At 37.1% G+C, this 19,248-nt stretch overlaps 1 protein-coding gene across 1 annotated transcript in view; it reads right to left on the reverse strand.

Annotated features, from left to right (window-relative positions):
* The window catches only part of P3H2 (prolyl 3-hydroxylase 2), a 146,378-nt gene that overhangs the window by 27,437 nt on the left and 99,693 nt on the right, over positions 1 to 19,248 (reverse strand). Inside the window, exons 2-3 of the mRNA XM_047100281.1 lie at positions 5,307 to 5,459; positions 4,175 to 4,364 (exon numbers count right to left, since the gene is read on the reverse strand). Of these exons, the coding sequence (XP_046956237.1) occupies positions 4,175 to 4,364; positions 5,307 to 5,459 (343 nt within the window). The remainder of the gene's footprint in view (positions 1 to 4,174; positions 4,365 to 5,306; positions 5,460 to 19,248) is intronic.

Genomic DNA, 19,248 nt, shown 5'->3' on the forward strand with positions numbered 1-19,248 from the left:
CTCATGAGAATGACGATAAAAACCTTCTGACATTATGACTTTATATTTTATTACCACAAATATCTCCTTTCAAAAAGGTTCTCTGTTGGGCAGAGTTTGGCTTGTATCTTGATGACTTGAAGAGGGACCTCAGAACACAACAAAAAGGGTGTTTTCTGGTCTGTAGGAAAATGCACCAGTTTTTGCACAGTCTGGCTAACTCAACCCAACGTGGCACAGCAAACAGAATCCCTACAGCCCACTGGTTCTTAACTACAGTTGGAGGCTGGGAGGGAAAGAATGAGTTCTATTTGTTTAGCATCTTATAAATAAATAGCTATATAAAAATCCAATAAATAGTTGTTTTATTTCTTAGGAAAACAACAAACAACCTTCAACTGTTTTGTTCTTAGTTACTTGGCCATTGGCATGTCTCTTACCTTTTAATACCCACTCCTCCTAATTCCAAATGACAAGCAAAAGGGAGAGGTGGAAAACACACCCAACAAGAACGCCAAATCTGAATGGAGGTATTTTTCAATGTAAGATATAAATAGCAACAAAATGAGAGTGACGCAAGGATATTCTTTAGAGTTTCAACAAGCACAGTCATAAACAACTGCATTGAGAAGCCATTTGTATTTTTCTCCAATTTTTAAAGTTCTTCTAACTCTAAAAATTCAAATATTCTGACTTCCTAAATACATTCTGTATTTTAAAAGCCAGTTTCAGTCTTAATTTAGAACAGTTTTGAAGCAGACAAGAATTTACATACAGCTATGCTGTATTTTATTAGTTGTATTTCTTTCCTCCTTTTTATATCACATGTTATTATACAATTATTATGTTTTAATAAGTTTGAGATCTAAGTCACTTGTGTGGGAATACTTTTTAAAATTTCCTTCTCATAATAAATTGTATATGCATCGAATTCCCTAAAAGACTTACCATATTTCTGTAATATACAATATTTGATTGAGTTTTAGGAACCATGCCTTTTTAAATCACTTGTCTTTACTGGAAGTGGGGGTAATGTTGGTGATAGGTGTAGTAAGCATTAAGAGCCTACATTAGGAGATCTCTATTTTTTTCCAGCAACCAACATATTATGATGACCTCGAGAAAATCATTAAATGTTTTTCTGTAAGTATCAGTTAGTTAATTTTCCTAAATCAGATGTAGGACATTTGTGAGACCTCTTCAGTAGCTATTAATGGAGGCAGGTATAGAGGAGATTGTGGGGGTGGAGACAGGATACATATCCTCCTTACACTACTATAATAAACTATAATAAAGGAAAAGGATTTCCAAATAAAAGATTAAGTGTAAAGAAATACTCAACAGTTGAAATGTGAAACACATATAAAACTGACATTCAAATGAACAGTGCTCACAAAAATGTAGGCAGATGACTCTGCCAGAGGCCTAGCAAAACAAAACCTTTGGGGAAAAAAATCCTCAATAATTCAGATATTTTTACTGATTTTAGGTGAATTGAGTTGGGTTTTGAGTAACTGATAATGAGGCAAAGAGTTCATCCAACAAAATTGATTTCCAGTGTACTTCTTTTTTTCTTTCACTTTTTTTAATGTTTACTTATTTTTGAGAGAGAGAGAGAGAGACAGAGAGCGCACAAGTGTGGAGGGCAGAGAGAGAGGGAGACACAGAATCTGAAGCAGACTCCAGGGTCTGGGCTGTCAGCACAGAGCTAGATACAGGGCTTGAACTCAGGAATCAGGAGATCACAACCTGAGCTGAAGTCAGACGCTTAACCAACTGAGCCACCCAGGCACCCCGATTTTCAGTCTACTTCTTAATCTGAATTTTAAAAGATGTTTCCTAAATGTCCCTCTCAAAGACCTTAACAATTTATGACCTACATGTTCAAAACATAGAGTATGAATAACCCTTTTAATCTGCACTGTGAAGATGGAAAGGTCATTTCCTTCTTTTCTCCCTCCCTTCCTTTTTCCCTCCCTTCCTTCCTTCCTTCCTTCCTTCCTTCCTTCCTTCCTTCCTTCCTTCCCTCCTTCCCCTCTTTTTTCCTTCCACTCATTGGTTTAAAAATATTTACTAAGCACCTACTATCTGCCAGTCAGTATACTTAGGTGCTGAGGACCAAGCAATTAACAATACAGAACATTAGGCAAGTAACAGAGGAAAACAACAAGTTTCAAAGTCTGTGAGTGAAAATGAACCTAGGAGTGGATCAAAGACAGAAAAAGAGAAAGGACGAAAATATACACAAGTGCACAACAATAAGGATGAATGTCCTTATTAAAGGTTTCGGATTTTATTTCAAGTACAATGGGAGTCTTTGGCAGGGGGGTTCTGTGAACATACTTTCATTTTTTAAGAAGACTATTCCGTCTGCCTACAGAGTAAAACCTCATCAGGACATGAGGGCCAGAAAGGAGGCTATCACAGTGGCTTTGTTAAAACATACTGTTGATTTGAACCAGAGTGGTAACAAAAGGGGTGGAGAGAATTAGGGAATCTTACATTCTATTAGGAGGTAGTATAGTTTAGTAACTATGTTAGCAATCATAGTTTGGTAACAAATCAGAAGAGAATAACAATTAAGGGAAATGTTGGATTGGAAGGTAACATTTGGGATTTGGTTTGAACTCCTTAGGTGAGTGGTACTTTTCGTGGAGACCGAAAAACGTTGACACTTAGGGAGAACAGACTCACTTCCATAATTTGCCTTTCTACAAGTATTGGTGAAGTGGAGCATTGTTTTTTATATATTTATAACTTGGAACACAATATGCACTCAACACATATTTGTTAAACACGTATTATTGAATAAGTTATCCTTTGCCCATTTTTCAATTATGTAGACCTAAAACATATGAGCTCTAGAGTGAGATAAGCGTAGGTTTGATTCCCAACTTCACCTTTTTTTGTTGTTAACGTTTATTTATTTATTTTGAGAGAGAGAGAGAGAGAGAGAGAGAGAGAGAGAGAGAATCCCAAGCAGGCTCCATATTGTCAGTGCAGAGCTTGACTTGGGGCTTGATCCCATGGACCATGAGATCATGACCTGAGCAGAAATCAAGGTCAGACGTTTAACCCGCTGAACCACCCGCTGAACCCAGCCACCCCAGATTTCTAGCTTCACCCTAATCACGTTGCTATGAGGTATAAATTCCTCAGACAACTACAAGAAGTTGTTTAGAGGATTAAAAGATATATAAATATGTAAAATGCTTTCTACATTTAACTGCTATATAAATGTTGCTTATTATTATGACTATCAATAAATCAGAAATAAATTACCACTACTAATAATAATTTACAGGTTCTACTCAAATATTATGAATATTAACTATTTGCCTCTAAATATTTTGCAACTTTTTCCCCTTGTCATTTGTAATTTAGCTTAATTTATTGTATCTCTTGTATTATAAATCTTATGTAAAGTCTGTCTTTTCATATTTCTTGTCTTTTGTCATGCTGAGAAGTGGTTTTCTTCTCCTTCCATTATAAAAATATTCTTTCGCATTTTGTTCAAATAGCTTTATTTTCATACTTACATTAACATAAATAGAATTTATTTTTGTGTTTTTGCATATGCTTCCCACCATAAATGGTTAACTAGCCAATCTCCCCAATTATAATTCATATTACCTATTTTAAAAGCCACTTGGTAATATATTAAATTTTCATATATAATGAAATGCTCTTTTAATTAATTGAAGAAAACTACACAAAAGTATTCACTAATACACTGTTTACAATAATGAAAGCCTTCAACGTCCTTAATATTCATCAGTAAATGAACCAGTCAATTATGCTTTCCACATATATTGGAACATTAAACAACCATTAAATACAATAAGGTAGATCTACATGTACTTACATGAGAAGAAGTCCACCTACATTGTTAAGCATAAAATAAAACACAAAAACAAATATGCTGAAAATCAGTACCCATAGTATTGTCTTATTTTTATAAAAAATGAACTAATAATTATTGATAAATACATAAACATTTACATACGCATCTGAAAAAGTTTGGGACCACAGTCAACAACATTTAAACTAGGTAGATTTATTTATTGGAGATAGGATGGGCTAAATATATCTTCCATTTTTTGCAACATATACTTCTGTATTATTAGAATAGTTTACAGATTGCATGTAGTATTTCTATAATCAGGAAATAAATAAAGGGAAAAGTAAGCTTTACCTGCAATGGCTTCATAGAGGCCAGCTTTGTACCCTAAGTACTCATACTCTTCGAATCTCTGAGGCCCCTCACACAGGGCTCTGCACTCCATATCTTCACTGAAATATTCTCTTAAAGCTTGTTCAAAGTACTTGATAGCTAGCTCAAAGTCATCAGCCTCATAATGTTTAACTCCTGCACTGTAACTCTCCTGCAAAGAAGCAGAAAAATATTGGGGTGCTTGAATAGCAGGATTTAGACAGATTCAGGATCATTTGGGCAGGGGGCACTGCGCTCTTGTGCTGTGGAAGAATAATGAAGGGTTGTACTGGAAGACAAAAGGTAACTTCCGTGGCTTCAAGTAATTGTAAATGAGATGGGAGTTACCAGCAAGCTGAATGCTGTGGCTCCAATTTCATATTCTTCCTGAGCACGTGCAAGACAATATTTTCTAACCCCATCTGCATGTAGCTATGGCCATGCACCAAAGGCCAGGGAGATTGATGTGGGTGGCTGTGACGCATCCACTTTCCAGGGCTGGACCAATTTAATAATAATAATAATAATGATGATGATGATGATGATGGTGGTGGTGATAATAGGCTTCTGAAAATCCTCTTCTCTTACCCTATTCTTCAATTATCTTGGAGGTCACATGTTGAGAATGGTGACATCTCCGGTTGAAAAAAAGAAAGCCTTCAACTTACTGTGATTTTAAGTAAGCTTTCATTTAAATGAATAATTACATAGCTTTAAAATAATCAGAATTTTAAAAGTATAGGTATGATGAAAAAGCACCTGGACTGGGAGCTGGGAAACCACAGTATGACCTGAACAATTCACACTGGCTTCAACTCCCATATGTAAAATCAAAGGGTGGTGGGGGCACTGACGTTCAGAGAGGGTGACAGATGTTTATATCACATTCTACTTTTCATCATATCTTACTTATTTTCTAAAGGTATTTTCATTTTCTCTCAATTTTTTCAGCCCTGATAATGACAATACTTCATCTGAGAACTCTGAAAGTATAAAACTATCACTGTATTGGAAACCGAGACTCAACCTGAAACCCCCATGCACAGGAATCTGCTTTGAGTCAAATGAAACTTAGGAGCACCTTCTGATTAGGGCAATGGTCCCCAGCGCTCACCAGATGTGGTTTGGCTTCTCGGTCTACCAACTGGAGTACTTCAACACCGGCCATTGTTCTATAATTCTCGATGTTCTGCTGCATTTCCATGTGCTCAGGGTTGGCCATAAAAAACGTGTGGGCTGCTTCCACTGCCTTTTCCAGCTGGTTAAGCTACAGAGGGGAAAAAAAAAAAAGAGCCAAATGAAGACAAACATTTCTAACCCAGCTTGGTACTAGCCCAAGGACTAACAACTAAAGTGGCAGGGCCAGGTTCTAGTTCATATTCACTATACACAACCCCCATACTGACAAGTGAGAGGGTAATAAACAGGGATCCTAAAATGGTATGTGGAAATCTGGGCTTTGGTGAAAATTGATACACATGCTCTATTCTAAGTTCATTCTTTTCCTGCTCTTTGCTGAGCCATCTGCATTTTCAGGGAAATTGAATCTTTATGCTTCTGTTTGTTTCATGATTGATCAAAACAGAAAGCTGCCAGGGCGCCTGGATGGCTCAGTCAGTTGAACATCTGACTTCAGCTCAGGTCATGATCTCACAGTTTTTGAGTTCGAGCCCCGCATAGGGCTCTGTGGTGACAGGTCAGAACCTAGAATCTGCCTTGATTCTGTGTCTCCGTCTCTTTCTGCCCCTCCCCCATTCATACTCTGTCTCTGTTTCAAAAATAAATAAAAACGTTAAAAAAAAACACACAGAAAGCTGCCAGTGTGGTGCCACCTCTAATTCATATTTTTGACATTTTTATCTTGTATTTTTCTCTTCTTTTCTTTTTGTTCCTTTTGCCTTTCATCCTGACAATGGGAGTATAAACAAACCTATGACTTTCCAGAGGATGGGAATGAATATACCTCTCACTCCACCAAATTTGTTATCCTGCTCTAGAATGTGAAGAATACAAAACTAAGAGTAGTAGAAACCAATGCATAAGAAATGCTGAATACAGCACATAAAACTTTCTACCACACTCCTTTTTGATTGAAATATTTCATTCCAGACATATAACTTTGATTCTCATTAATATAAAAGAAGAATTTTTAATAACCACTCCATAGACACCACAAAATCCTCTCCTAAACCACACAATACATTGCTCTCCATGAAACGCAATGATGCATTTTTTTCCAAGAAAATAGGATTAAATTTACTCAACCTGAGACATTTTGCCCTATGCTCTGGACACAGAGAATGTCTAGAGACAGATCTGTTTGTTCCATAACAGAAAAGTGAATATTCACATTAGCAGTCTTTTTCATGGCAAAATTCAAATTATGTTTGATCTGTTTTGGAGTATGGTGACATGAAAATGCATCGTTATTAAAAAGTACACAAAAAAATCACAGAACAACATGTAAGATTCAATTGAGTCTGCTTTTGACAGTCTTGCTACACAGATATTACTAAAAAAGAAGTACTGAGTTCCCAAGTCCCCAGCTACTGCCGTTCTGTGATAGATAATCTTAGTCCTAACCACAGAAAACATAAACTGCCTTATTTTAAGACCTAAGATCCTTAATTTTGTCTAATAATAGTAAAATCTCTTTTCCTCTTGAATGTGCCTACTCTTAGCTGTTGGCCTTCCTTCCATCAAATCTTGTCTTGTCTGCTTTCCCTGTCCCCTTTACCTTTGTCCTCAATTCTGTACTCACAGAATGATTTCGCTTGTCACTAATTTGGGATGTGGTTTCTTTCTTAATTTACATTTTCTCAACTTCTCACATACCAACACAGATAAATATGAATTGTATGGACATCTACACAGTGATGAGGATATAGATATAGAGGAAAAACAGTAGGTTCTAAATTGGGTGTGGCTACACTTATTGGTCAAGTAAACCTGGAAAAAGTCATTTTAAATATTTGTCCCTTAGTTTTCCTTTAAGACAAACAAAGTTCTCCTGTAAGACAAAAACCCCATACCACCATCTACTGCATAGGATTTTGGGAGGATTTAATTGTGTAATGTATATAAATGTGCTTCATAAATCACAAAAATCCTTAAAAAAAAAAAAAAAACAGGGGCGCCTGGGTGGCTCAGTCAGTTAAGCATCCGACTTCAGCTCAGGTCATGATCTTGCGGTCCGTGAGTTCGAGCCCCGCATCAGGCTCTGTGCTGACAGATCAGAGCCTGGAGCCTGTTTCAGATTCTGTGTCTCCCTTTCTCTCTTCCCCTCCCCCACTCACGCTCTGTCTCCCTCTGTTTCAAAAATAAATAAACGTTTAAAAAAAAGAAAAAAAAAAGAAAAACAAACCAATAACAGAGAGGGAGGCAAACCATAACAGACTCTTAAATACAGAGAACAAACTGAGAGTTAATGGAGGGGAGGCGAGTGGCGGGATGGGCTAGATGGGTGATGTGATTAAGGAGGGCACTGGTTGGAATGAGCACTGGGTGTTATATATAAGTGATGAATCCCTGGGTTCGACTCCTGAAACCAATACAACACTGTATGTTAAGTAACTTGAATTTGAATAAATAAATTTAAAACAAAAATACATATTTTAAAACAAAAATTAAAAAAATAAACAAAAATACAATTTATAGATGATCTGTTTCAAAGATATAAATATATATTCAATAATGATGGTATAATCTATAGCTTCCATGGACACATAATTTACGCGAATATAGTAAGGTCTTCGTGGTTAGTGGAAACTGTCTTTAGTCAAGAGCCAAACTATAAATTATGAACAAAACAGATTAGCACTGACACACTCTGATTCTATATAGCACAAGCCATTAAAGTTGACTGAACATAAATAAATATTTATGATTTTTACTTTCCTACCTTCATCTTCGGCTCAGGCTATTCCACTGACTTAGAGAGTCTTCGTCCTTGGTCTTTTCTTACTGAAATCTAACAAATCCCATAAGGCCAAGCCTAAATCCCGTCTTCTCTAAGAGATCCTTTCTCAACATTCCAGCAACAGGCAAGTACAACAATATCATCTTATCCCTATTCCTCTACAAGCACTTATCAGACTCTTCTGTGCTTTGCGCCTGAGTATATTCGTTTTTTTCTGGTAGAGCTCTTTGAGAATAGGGGTCATATGACTTCTTTTTGTTTGTTTGTTTTCCACATACTTTACATATAGAGGATGTCTATGATATGTCTAAAAAAAAAAGAGGAAAAAAAGAACTTCTAACAAGTCAATCTTTTACACACACATCAAAAAGTGTATTACATGTGAGTGTGCTTCCTAAGCTCTACTGTATTAAAAGGATGTCAGTTTAATAACATTTCTGAAGTCATCATTCACACTGAGAGCTTCAATACTGATTAACAACACTGACTATGATTCAGTAGCTCTCAAAAACTGATGTTGACAAATTGGTTCTTTTTCTTAAATTTTGCCACATTGTTGTTGTTGTTTTTTCCTATTTGATGCTTTCCCCATTTATAAGCCAGTATTGAGCATAATACCATCTTCACCAATATAAATATTAAGAAGATCTGGGGCACCTGGGTGGCTCAGTCGGTTGGGCGTCCGACTTCGGCTCAGGTCATGATCTCATGGTCTGTGAGTTCGAGCCCCTCATCGGGCTCTGTGCTGACAGCTCAGAGCCTGGAGCCTGCTTCAGATTCTGTGTCTCGCTCTCTCTGCCCGTCCCCTGCTCACGCTCTGTCTCTCTCTGTCTCAAAAATAAGTAAAACATTAAAAAAATTTATTTTTGAGACAGAGCATGAATGGGGATGGGGCAGAGAGAGAGGGAGACACAGAATCTGAAGCAGGCTCCAGGCTCTGAGCTGTCAGCACAGAGCCCGACGCAGGGCTTGAACTCACGAACTCATGAACTGTGAGATCATGACCTGGGCCAAAGTCGGACGCTCAACTGACTGAGCCACCCGGGCGCCCCTAAAAGAAAACTTTTAAAAAGACTTGATAACTTAAGGTTAAACCATAAAACTTATTCATGAACTGGCCATGACTTTTAAATCATTGTGAACCAGTTCAGGAAACTGGAATTGGCTTCCAAAGTCTATAAAACAAGTCATTATTTTAACTGGAAGCTTGATATCTTTGTACTCAATTTTAGAAATTAGATATACACATCTGAAATGGTAGGAAAGGTCCAAGTGAACATGTGTGTGCTGCATATAATGCTGTATTTTGGGATGGAGATTATTATAAGGCCTTGTAAGTACTAGGTTTCAACTAAGGCATGATCGTCGAAACAAAGAAAAAGCAAACTGCCCTTAGAGGCTCCACACTGGACCTCCTTTAAGACCAAAATAAAATAAGCCACAGGAGAGGGTAACTCTATACATTAGGAAGAAAAAAAAAAAAAACAACCCTGCAGAATAAAAAGCAACTGAGGAAAGGGGAATGGTCTGACAACAAGATGGTACTTTTCAGGGAGCCGACCGCCCCACTAAGATATGAGAAATTCTGGCCAGAAATGCGTTCAGGACACACTGGGCCATTTCAACTCAGGCTGTGAAGTGAACATTTTCTCCTGCCAGCCCAGAAGCATGACTGTACGTGGCAGTCATTCTGTACGGAAAAAGAAATGAATGCTGATTAAATCAATGCCCTGCTGACATTCAGAAGTTACTCTGTCCACTGGTGAGTGAATGAAACTCTTTTGACTCACTAATGGTTTTCCATAGCTAGTAATAAAGAAGCATTTCAAAAGTACGCATTGACTATTTAGAAACCTTCAGTAGCTATCCATTGACCACAAAAGAGATTCCAGAAACTATGTACTATGACATTCAAAACCTCCAGGATTTGGCCCTAACTAAATTCCTGATATAACTTCCTCATCTCTGCCATATGTAAACTTTTCCCACCAAAGTTCTAGAGGAACTTCTAGATGTTTTATAATTTACCTTCTTTCTATTCAAGAAAATACACAAAGGCAAAGCACTCCAGTCATTGACAAATTCTTCATTTCATTCATTCACTTATTCAGCAAATATGTTTTGTATCGAATCAGTGCTAGATGCTGTGATAGTTGATGAGAGTATCTAACAGGGTCAAAACAAAGACTCTGCTTTCTTACAGCCTCATCCCAGGGGACGAGGCTAAAGTAAGTAAGTCATTAATGAACTTAATTTCACATTGTGCTGAATGCTATAAAGAAATAAATGAACAAACCATACTATAAGAGCTGCCTGGGGTTGGGATGGAAGCAGGACTCTATTAGATAAATTAGTCAAAGAAGGTCACTCTGCAATGGTATTTTTCAGCTGAGATCTAAATGTTGAGAAGCCAATCATGTGTAGAACAGGAGGAAGAACATTCTAGGCAAAAGGAAGTGAACTGAAAGGGCCCTTTCCTGGCAAAAGAAAGTCAAGTGGAAAAGGTATTGACATGTTTTTAAAGCAGAGCAAAGACTAAAGAGAGACACTGGAAGAACTGGAGAAAGAGAGATCATGGGAGAGTTTATTCAAAGTGCAATAGGGAACCACTAAATAATTTTAAACAATATCTGAAACACATTTTAATATAACAATTCAGACTGATGTGTGGAGAATAGATCTTTGGTAATGAGCAAGAGAACACGCCAGTAATTCAGGTGAGAGATAATGCTTTTACTTTTAAAATAAAAAGAGGACAAGCATGGGTCAGTGCCCTGTCTTTTCCCCTTCCATTCCTTTCTCTCCCTCTCCATTTTGCCTATTCTTTCTATAGTGATGTTTTTCAATTCAGACACATAGAACAAAGCAAACCATTCTAAACTTCCCAAACATAGTTTAGGGGTCATATGTAAGCTCCCTGTCTTCTGAATTAGGAGATATATGAAGCTCAAATAGTTTGAATATGAAATTTAGGACAGCTTGTAAGACATATGCAAGAAAGGCAATTCTAAAGCACATTTTAAAAATGTAAGAATACTGTACTTCTGAGATAGACTATTTAGAATCGCTTTCTATCTTCTGAAGCCTTTTTATGCAACCGGGATAAATCAGCAAGCCCAAAATAAGTAATTTCCATTCTTCTACTCAAACATTCATATTTCAATAAAGAAGGGAACTCTCTCTCTGCTTTCACCACCCTAACTTTGGGAATGCATCCAACATCATGCATTTCATTCTGATGAAGTGCTATATTTTTTGCCTTGGCTCTTTACTTAAATTTCACAATATAGCAACTTTAGAGAATTTTTAACCCACTAGGAGGTTTCTTACCGAACGACAAGCAAGTAAGTTGACACTGAAGGCCTTTCTGTTTCTAGGTCACAGCAGAATTTTTAAATTTTAGTTAGCAGCAGAAACACACTGGCTGGAGGGAAAGGAAGTCACTTGATAATAGCATGCACATCATGCTAAACACTGAAAATTCATTGGCTAAAAGGCATAAACATCCTTTTACAAAACAATAAGATGTTTTGTTTTGTTTTGTTTTGTTTTGTTTGTTTCATAATGGTGACACCGGACATTTTTGTAGCATTTGCTAATATCTCCAAATTTACCTCAAATTTTTGCCAACTCAAAGTTAATTTTTCTTTACAAAACCAACTAAGCAAACAAATAATTTTAAAAATTGAACATATTAAGAGAATAGTCTTAAAGATCCATTAAGTTTTGAAACAAAATTCGAAAGCATTTTTTTAAGTACTGGATTAAACTAAATCCTATGGATTATAGTATTTCAAATGTAAAGTCCAGGCTGTTTAATAAGAATTCAATTTTATTTTAGAAAATTCCTAAACATTTCCATATAATGTGGTCAGAATTTGAGAGATTCAAAAAATAGCTAGATGAAAAACCACTTTGGGGGCCCCTGGGAGGCTCAGTCAGTTGTCAGTTAAGCGTCTGACTTCTGCGCAGGTCATGATCTCAAGGTTTATGGATTGGAGCCCCACACTGGGTTCTGTGCTGACAGCTCAAAGCCTGGAGCCTGCTTCAGATTCTGTGTCTCCCTCTCTCTGCCCTTCCGCTGCTCATGCTCTCTCTCTCTCTCTCTCTCTCTCTCTCTCAAAATAAGTAAACATTAAAAAAAAAAAAAAAAGGAAACCACTTTGCATTCTTATTTCACAGTTTCTGATGGTGTTACTATCCTTTATGTTGTTAATATAAAAATACCAATGTGTTGAATTATTTTTATACTTTAGTTTTTTATACTTCAGGAACTAATTGCTTGCTTCTCTTGACAAATTTATAAAATTGATTTTACCGAGGCGCCTGGATGGCTCAGTCAGTTAAGCATCCGACTCTTGATTTCAGCTCAAGTCATCATCTCACTGTTCATGAGATCGAGCCCCATGTCAGGCTCTGCACTGAACACAGAGCCCACCTGGGATTCTCTTTCTCCCTCTCTCTCTGCCCCTCCCCTGCTCATGCACACATTCCCCCCCCCCCCGCCTTTCTCAAAATAAGTAAACATTTAAAATGAAAATAAAATAAATTTTACCAGATATTGAAGACTGTATAATATAGTGTATTGCCCTTTTTGTTCTGACCACTAAGAAGCTCTGAGCTTAATTTTATTCTCATATACAGTAACTGTATTATAGTGGGTTTCTAGTATATTAGACTGAAACTGGTATACTTCCTTTTTATCTTTGATTTTTTTTTGTTTTTATTCCATTTCAAAAATCTAATGACATAAATAATTACCTTAGGTAATTCAAAGTCCTTTTGGACACAGGAGAGGTATAAAAGATAAACCCCCATGGTAAGGGAAATTTCTAGTAATTAATTCTTTCCTACATCTTAATGTAGAAAATTTAGAAATTTCTAGTTTTAAAAAATACATATTGGGGCGCCTCGGTGGCGCAGTCGGTTAAGCGTCCGACTTCAGCCAGGTCACGATCTCGCGGTCCGGGAGTTCGAGCCCCGCGTCAGACTCTGGGCTGATGGCTCAGAGCCTGGAGCCTGTTTCCGATTCTGTGTCTCCCTCTCTCTCTGCCCCTCCCCCGTTCATGCTCTGTCTCTCTCTGTCCCAAAAATAAATAAACGTTGAAAAAGATTTAAAAAAAAATACATATTAATTCACAGTAGGTGTTCATGCTAATGTAGAAAATGAACTTATCTTTGCATTTACAGAATGTGAGTTTAAAATGTAGTCATGGTTATAAGTAAATATTTATAGCTTTCAAAATGCTATTTGGTAAGGATTAGATGGGAGATGGCGTTTCTAAAGAGTAACGTTTTCTCTGTGGAGTAAGTTGGAAAGGAATAATATGCATTTTTAAAGCATTTTCTTTTGCCAAACTGCTTATACTCTTTCCTTCAATTACTTATGGTCCTGGGCCTGATTAATAGACTCCAGCTCTTTCTGAACTCTGGTAAGTTTCAAGCTGATGTTTACAACTTAATGTTAAACACTGACTCTTGAGTAGCTACAGTCAAATGAGGTTGACCTCATGAGCCCAGGGCAACAACAGATCCTATCAGCTAAGTTTGCTAGAAGGTTTCTTATCTAAATAAAAACCATCTTTCAGGGTAAGGAAAACACTAAAGTGAAGAAGCAGTACTTTTAAACGTACCATTTCCGATTAGAAACTATTTAAAACAAAAAGCTCTCGAAGCTTTTGAAAAAGAAGAAAACCTCAAAATATTAGCCAAAAAAATATGTGTGTGCTTAATTGGACAAAATCCCTCAAGCCATCTGTGTACTGTATTGTCTAACTCCCTAACAAGAGGATAGCCAAAGCTTGGATGCTCTCTGGGTAAGGAGAGAGTACTGTCTTAGGGATGGAATGTGTCACAGATCCAATGAAACTAGTGTGTGTGGCTTACTGGTATGTGCCTGTTGTTTTTTGTTCTAAACATTAGGACAGGGTAAGATTGAATAACTGGGCAGGATCTTAACCTCTGAAGTATTGTCCAGAAGTCTCCCTTGAGGTGTCAGAGGATGACTAATGGTTACCGAAAAGAAGGTTTTGGGCCAAGACCTCTCTGACATTTGCTTCCTGCTACTGTTTTTGGAATCACAGCTTTATTCCTCTTTAGAAATTTCTTTGGAAGGCAGATGTCACTCATTTCCTGTTCCAGTTTTGCCAACGTCTCATGGCTATTGCAGAAGTCATCATTTTAACTGGTAAAGAATCTTATTTGTGTCTTGATTATAAAAAAAAAATAAAATTAACAGAAATCCAGTGTCCCCCTTTGTGAGCTCAGAACTGGATTCCGTTCCACTGGGATCCCCATGTTGATGAGCACAATCTTGTTCACGAGGTTCTTAATAAGAATTTACCCTGTGTATTGTTGTATAGTTTGCCAGGCACTTCACAATACTACTAATACAAATAAAAGTAATAAAAATGATCATTTACTGTCTACCCAATTCCTATTGTGACATTCTTCAAAAAGCTAGAAGAGAAGCCTCCTACCTCACGTGGGGCCCAGGGCAGAAGTACCTGATCATTATTTACAAGCGCACATTATAATACAAACAATGAGCTGTAGCACCACACAGAAGCCAGTGCTGGGATAGACTGAGTTGCCCTTAATGAACTTCCTGGTACCAAAACAAATTTTGTTGTTCTAACAGTTCACTCATGCTTTGCTTCTGCCTGGTTTTCATTATGATAAATGGAGATGAATGTTGTCTTTCCCTAGTGACCCATTAAAAAAGCTCTCGCTGGCCATCACTTCCCTGGAGCCAACAGCCAGCTCCCTAATTGCTTACTACCAGAGTTATGTCTCTGCAATCAGCAGCAGCCGGAGCACATTCCCCCTCCCCAAACTGTACAAAGTTGCAAAACTTTGACTTCATTTGTCAAATACGATTGCAAACTGGCAATTAACTATGGATGTGGGCTTTGCGCTTGGAAGATAGGCTTTAAAGATCAGCAATAAAATAGCTTCATGTAGACTTGCCGCTGACCTTTCTGTTTTTGAGACTATGAAAAAAAAAAAAAGAATTTCAAAACTTTTTGTGTGTCTGAAACATTGTTTTGTGGAATAACAAAGTGGGTATAAAATGCTTGTCATGGGCAAGGAGGGATGGGAGCCCCTAGGACTGAGAATCAAAACCCAGGTTTACTTCCTATTTCTCTCACAAGAAACTGCCTTTCCTGAGTGGATTGCGGGTGGAGGCGCACAGTCAGGGAAAAGAAGTAATAAATTGGGCCTTGCCTTGTTAAAAAGTGTAACAGTGCTAGGATAACACCGGAGATAGCCTGGCGAAACTGATGACTTGGGGAGAGCTTTAGAGTTTAGCGACTGTATAGGAAAATGCTGGCATTGTAATTCCCAACATCTCCCTTCTACTTTGTGTTTATGAAACAAATTTAACATTCCACCCAAGCCACTCCACTGTAAGAAATATAAGAAAAGCAAACAAGCAAATCAAAAGCTTTTCCACTTGTACGTTTTTGGTATAACTATGCCACATTCCTCTTTGAAATACAAACTCTCTCTAGCCCCTATAAGGGTGGGGAGATTTACTTCAAAATGTATTTCAAAACCTTTACTTCACCTCATGTTAAGGAATGCACCATGGCTGAAAGCCAAAGGGAGTTTCACTCCAAAGACCCCTCTTGGAGGGCTCTTCAAGGGGAGACTAAGGTCCCTTCAGGTATTCAACCCATCAAGCTGACTAATGGGTGTTCCTAACCTGACAGGCCACATGTTCTTATTAAAGAGGTGGTTTTGATGATAGAGTTCTTTCAGTGTTCCATAAGTTCCTCTGGCATCACACCTGCACTTTTTAAAGCATTCAGCCACAGCAGTAACCTTCAGGCTGTATTGTAAATTAAATATCCCGGCCACATACACAAGCTAAATTATAAACACAAGCATTTTCTCTGTACCTCAGCCAACAGACTATACTGGAAAGAAGTTCCAGTCCATCTGAATGTCTGAGGAGGTTAAAGCTTGGAGAAGTTCACTTACTGACTGAACTTATCAGGTAGCACCGTTTCTTCAGTTACTTTTGTGGTACTTGCATTGGTCTGTGGATATGAACTTCCATTAGCAATAGGTAAGCAGGGCTAGAAAGGCCCTTTAAATTATTTAGTACCACTGCCTCAAGTAGAAAAAGGTTGTGAATGGAAAACGAATGGCAAGACTGTGGTTAGAATCTCTTTTATTAAGATGTTCATAAACATGTGTTTGGGATTTTAATCCCTGTTATTTCAAAGTAGAGGCAAATTCATATATATCTGGTCCATGTAACAAGCGTTTGCTGATCACCCCTGCCATAGAAAGAACATGATAGGTGTTCTGTGAGGATATAAAATATTTTCAGTATGGTCCTTGATCTTTTATTAAATACAGTCCAGTAGGTTAAGAAGACATACACAGACTATTAATATCAAGAACTAAGTTTCTACAGGATCAGAGGGCAGAGTAAGTGGTAACTGGCAACACAGCACTAGAGAAATTGAGAGACATTTGAAATCATAGTTGCCTGGGAGGTCCAGGGAAGGCCTCATTGAGAAAGTGGGAATAAGGCTGGGTGATGAAGAATGAAAACCATGTGGATGTCTCAGATGCATGGCTAAACTGGCTCATGTGTAAGGTCTAGATTACAGAGTAATGGGGAAGAAAGGTGAACAGGGCTGTATTATGGGGCTTTCTGAACACTAAAGTGAGGTGTTTCGATTTTTACCGTTGGAAAAAGAGAAACAGATACACCTATGTGTGTATGTATGTGAGTGTAGTTGTGAACATCTCCCCTGCCTCATTCCAAAAAAGATTTGAAAAATAAAAACCATATTTGAGGTAGCAATGGAAAACTGTTTCTTCAGATTTTATTTTATTTTATTTTTTTAGAGTAAGTTGAGGTTCACAGCAAAATTGAAAGGAAAGAATGGAGATTTCCAGTATCTCCCTTACCCCCACATGAAGATAGTCTCTCCCATTATCAACACCCCCGACCAGAGTGGTATATTCGTTACAACCAAGAAAACTACACCGACACATCATAATCACCCAAAGTCCACAGGATTCACTCTTGGTATGTATACTCTGTGGAATTTGGAGAAATGTATAATGACAGGTATATATCATTACAGTACCATACAGAGCAATTTTGTGCCCTAAAATCCTGTTCTCCATCTATTCATTTTCCCTGCCCCAACCCCTGATTTATCTACTTTCTCCACATAGCCTTGCCTTTTCCAGAATGTCATATAGTTGCAATCATATAGTAGCATGCTTTTTCAGATTGACTTCTTTCACTTAGTAATACACGTTTAAGGTTTCTTCATGTCTTTTCATGGTTTGACAGTTTATTTATTTTTACATTAAATAATATTCCATCATCTGGATGCACCACAGCTGATTTATCCATTCACCTACTGGAAAATATCTTGGTTGCTTCAAGATTTCATAATTGTGAATAAAGCTCCTAGAAACATCCACATGTAGCTTTTTGTGTGTACCCAAGTTTTCAACTCCTTTGGGCAAATACTAAGGAGCAACGCTGCTAGATGAGTATACTAAGAACAGTGTAATTTTGCAAGACACTGCCAAACTTCTTTTGGAGTGGCCTCCCCATTTTATATTCTCACCAGAAATGAATGAAAACTCTTGTTGCTGCATATCCTTACCAGCACTGATGTCAGTATTCTGGAACTGGGTCATTAACAAGGTGTATGGTGGTATAGCATGGTTGCTTTTTTTATTTCCATTCCCCTGATGACATAAGATGTGGAGGATTTTTCCATGTACTCATTTATCATCTGTACATTTTCTTTGGTGATATGTCTGCTAAGGTCTTTGGATCATTTTTAAATTGGGCTGTTTTCTTATTTTTGAATTTTAATAGTTCTTTATATTTTGGATAACAACTGTTTATCTCAAATGTGCCTTTTGTGAATATTTTTTCCTAGTCTGTTGCTTGTCTTCTAATTTTCTTGACATTGTCTTTTGCAGAACAGAAGTTTTTTTTTGTTTCTGTTTTGAATGAAGCTCAGCCCTCAATTATTTCTTTCATGGATGGTGCCTTTAATGTTGTATCCAAAACTTACTGTCATACCCAAGTTCATGTAAGCTATCGTCTATAAGTTTTACCGTTTTGCATTTTACATTTAAGTCTATGATCAATTTTGAGTTAATATTTGTGAAGGACATAAATTCTGTATGTAGGGTAATTTTCCTTTTTTTTTTTTTTTTTTTTGCATGTGAATGTCCAGTTGTTCCTGCACCACTTGTAGGAGACATTGTTCTATTGTACTGCCTTTGGTTCTCTGTTGAAAACCAGTGGGCTATTTATATATGGGTCTATTTCTAGGCTCTTTATTCTGTTCTATTGAGCTATTTTTCTATTTTTTTGCCATACCACACTATTTTGAATATTGCAACTTTATAATAGATCTTGAGGTTTGGTAATGTCAGTCTTTCACTTTTGGTCTTCTCCATAAATATCGTGTTGGCTCTTCTGAGTCTTTTCCCCCTCCATATAAACTTTAGAATAAGTTTGTGGGTAATTGTAAAATAAACTAGGATTTTGATTGGGATTATATTGAATCTATAGAACTGACATCTTCTCCACTGACTGTCAATAGTGAATCTTCCTTTTCTATGGACCATGGAATCTCTGTTTAGTTCTTTGATATCATTCATCAGAGTTTTGTAGTTCTCATATATTTCTTGTAAATATTTTGTTATAATTACACCAAAGTATTTCATTTTGTGGGGTGCTAATGTAAATGTTTTTGTGGTTTTTCTTAAAGTTCAAATACTACTTTATTCATTGGGGTATATAGGAAAGTGATTGACTTCTGTACATTAACTTTGTATCCTGTAACCTTGCTATAATCATTTATTAGTTCCAGGAGATTTTTTGTCAATGTTTTCATATTTTCCACTAAGATGATCATATCATCTGTGAATAGTTTTATCTCTTTCTTCCCAATCATATATCTTTTATTTCCTTTCCTTGCCTTATTGCATTAGCAAGCACTTCCAATTAGAAGCTGAAAATAAGTGGTGAGAGGGGGCATCCTTGTGATCCACCTGTTTACTTGTTCTTAGAGGGAAAGCTTCACGTTTCTAACTGTAAAAATGATGTTAGTTGTAGGTTTTTGTTATATTGACT

The sequence above is a fragment of the Lynx rufus genome, unplaced genomic scaffold (assembly GCF_022079265.1).
Source record: "Lynx rufus isolate CCGP_SWC_20201006 ecotype Redwood Valley unplaced genomic scaffold, mLynRuf1.p SCAF_5, whole genome shotgun sequence".
NCBI classification, from domain to species: Eukaryota; Metazoa; Chordata; class Mammalia; order Carnivora; family Felidae; genus Lynx; species Lynx rufus.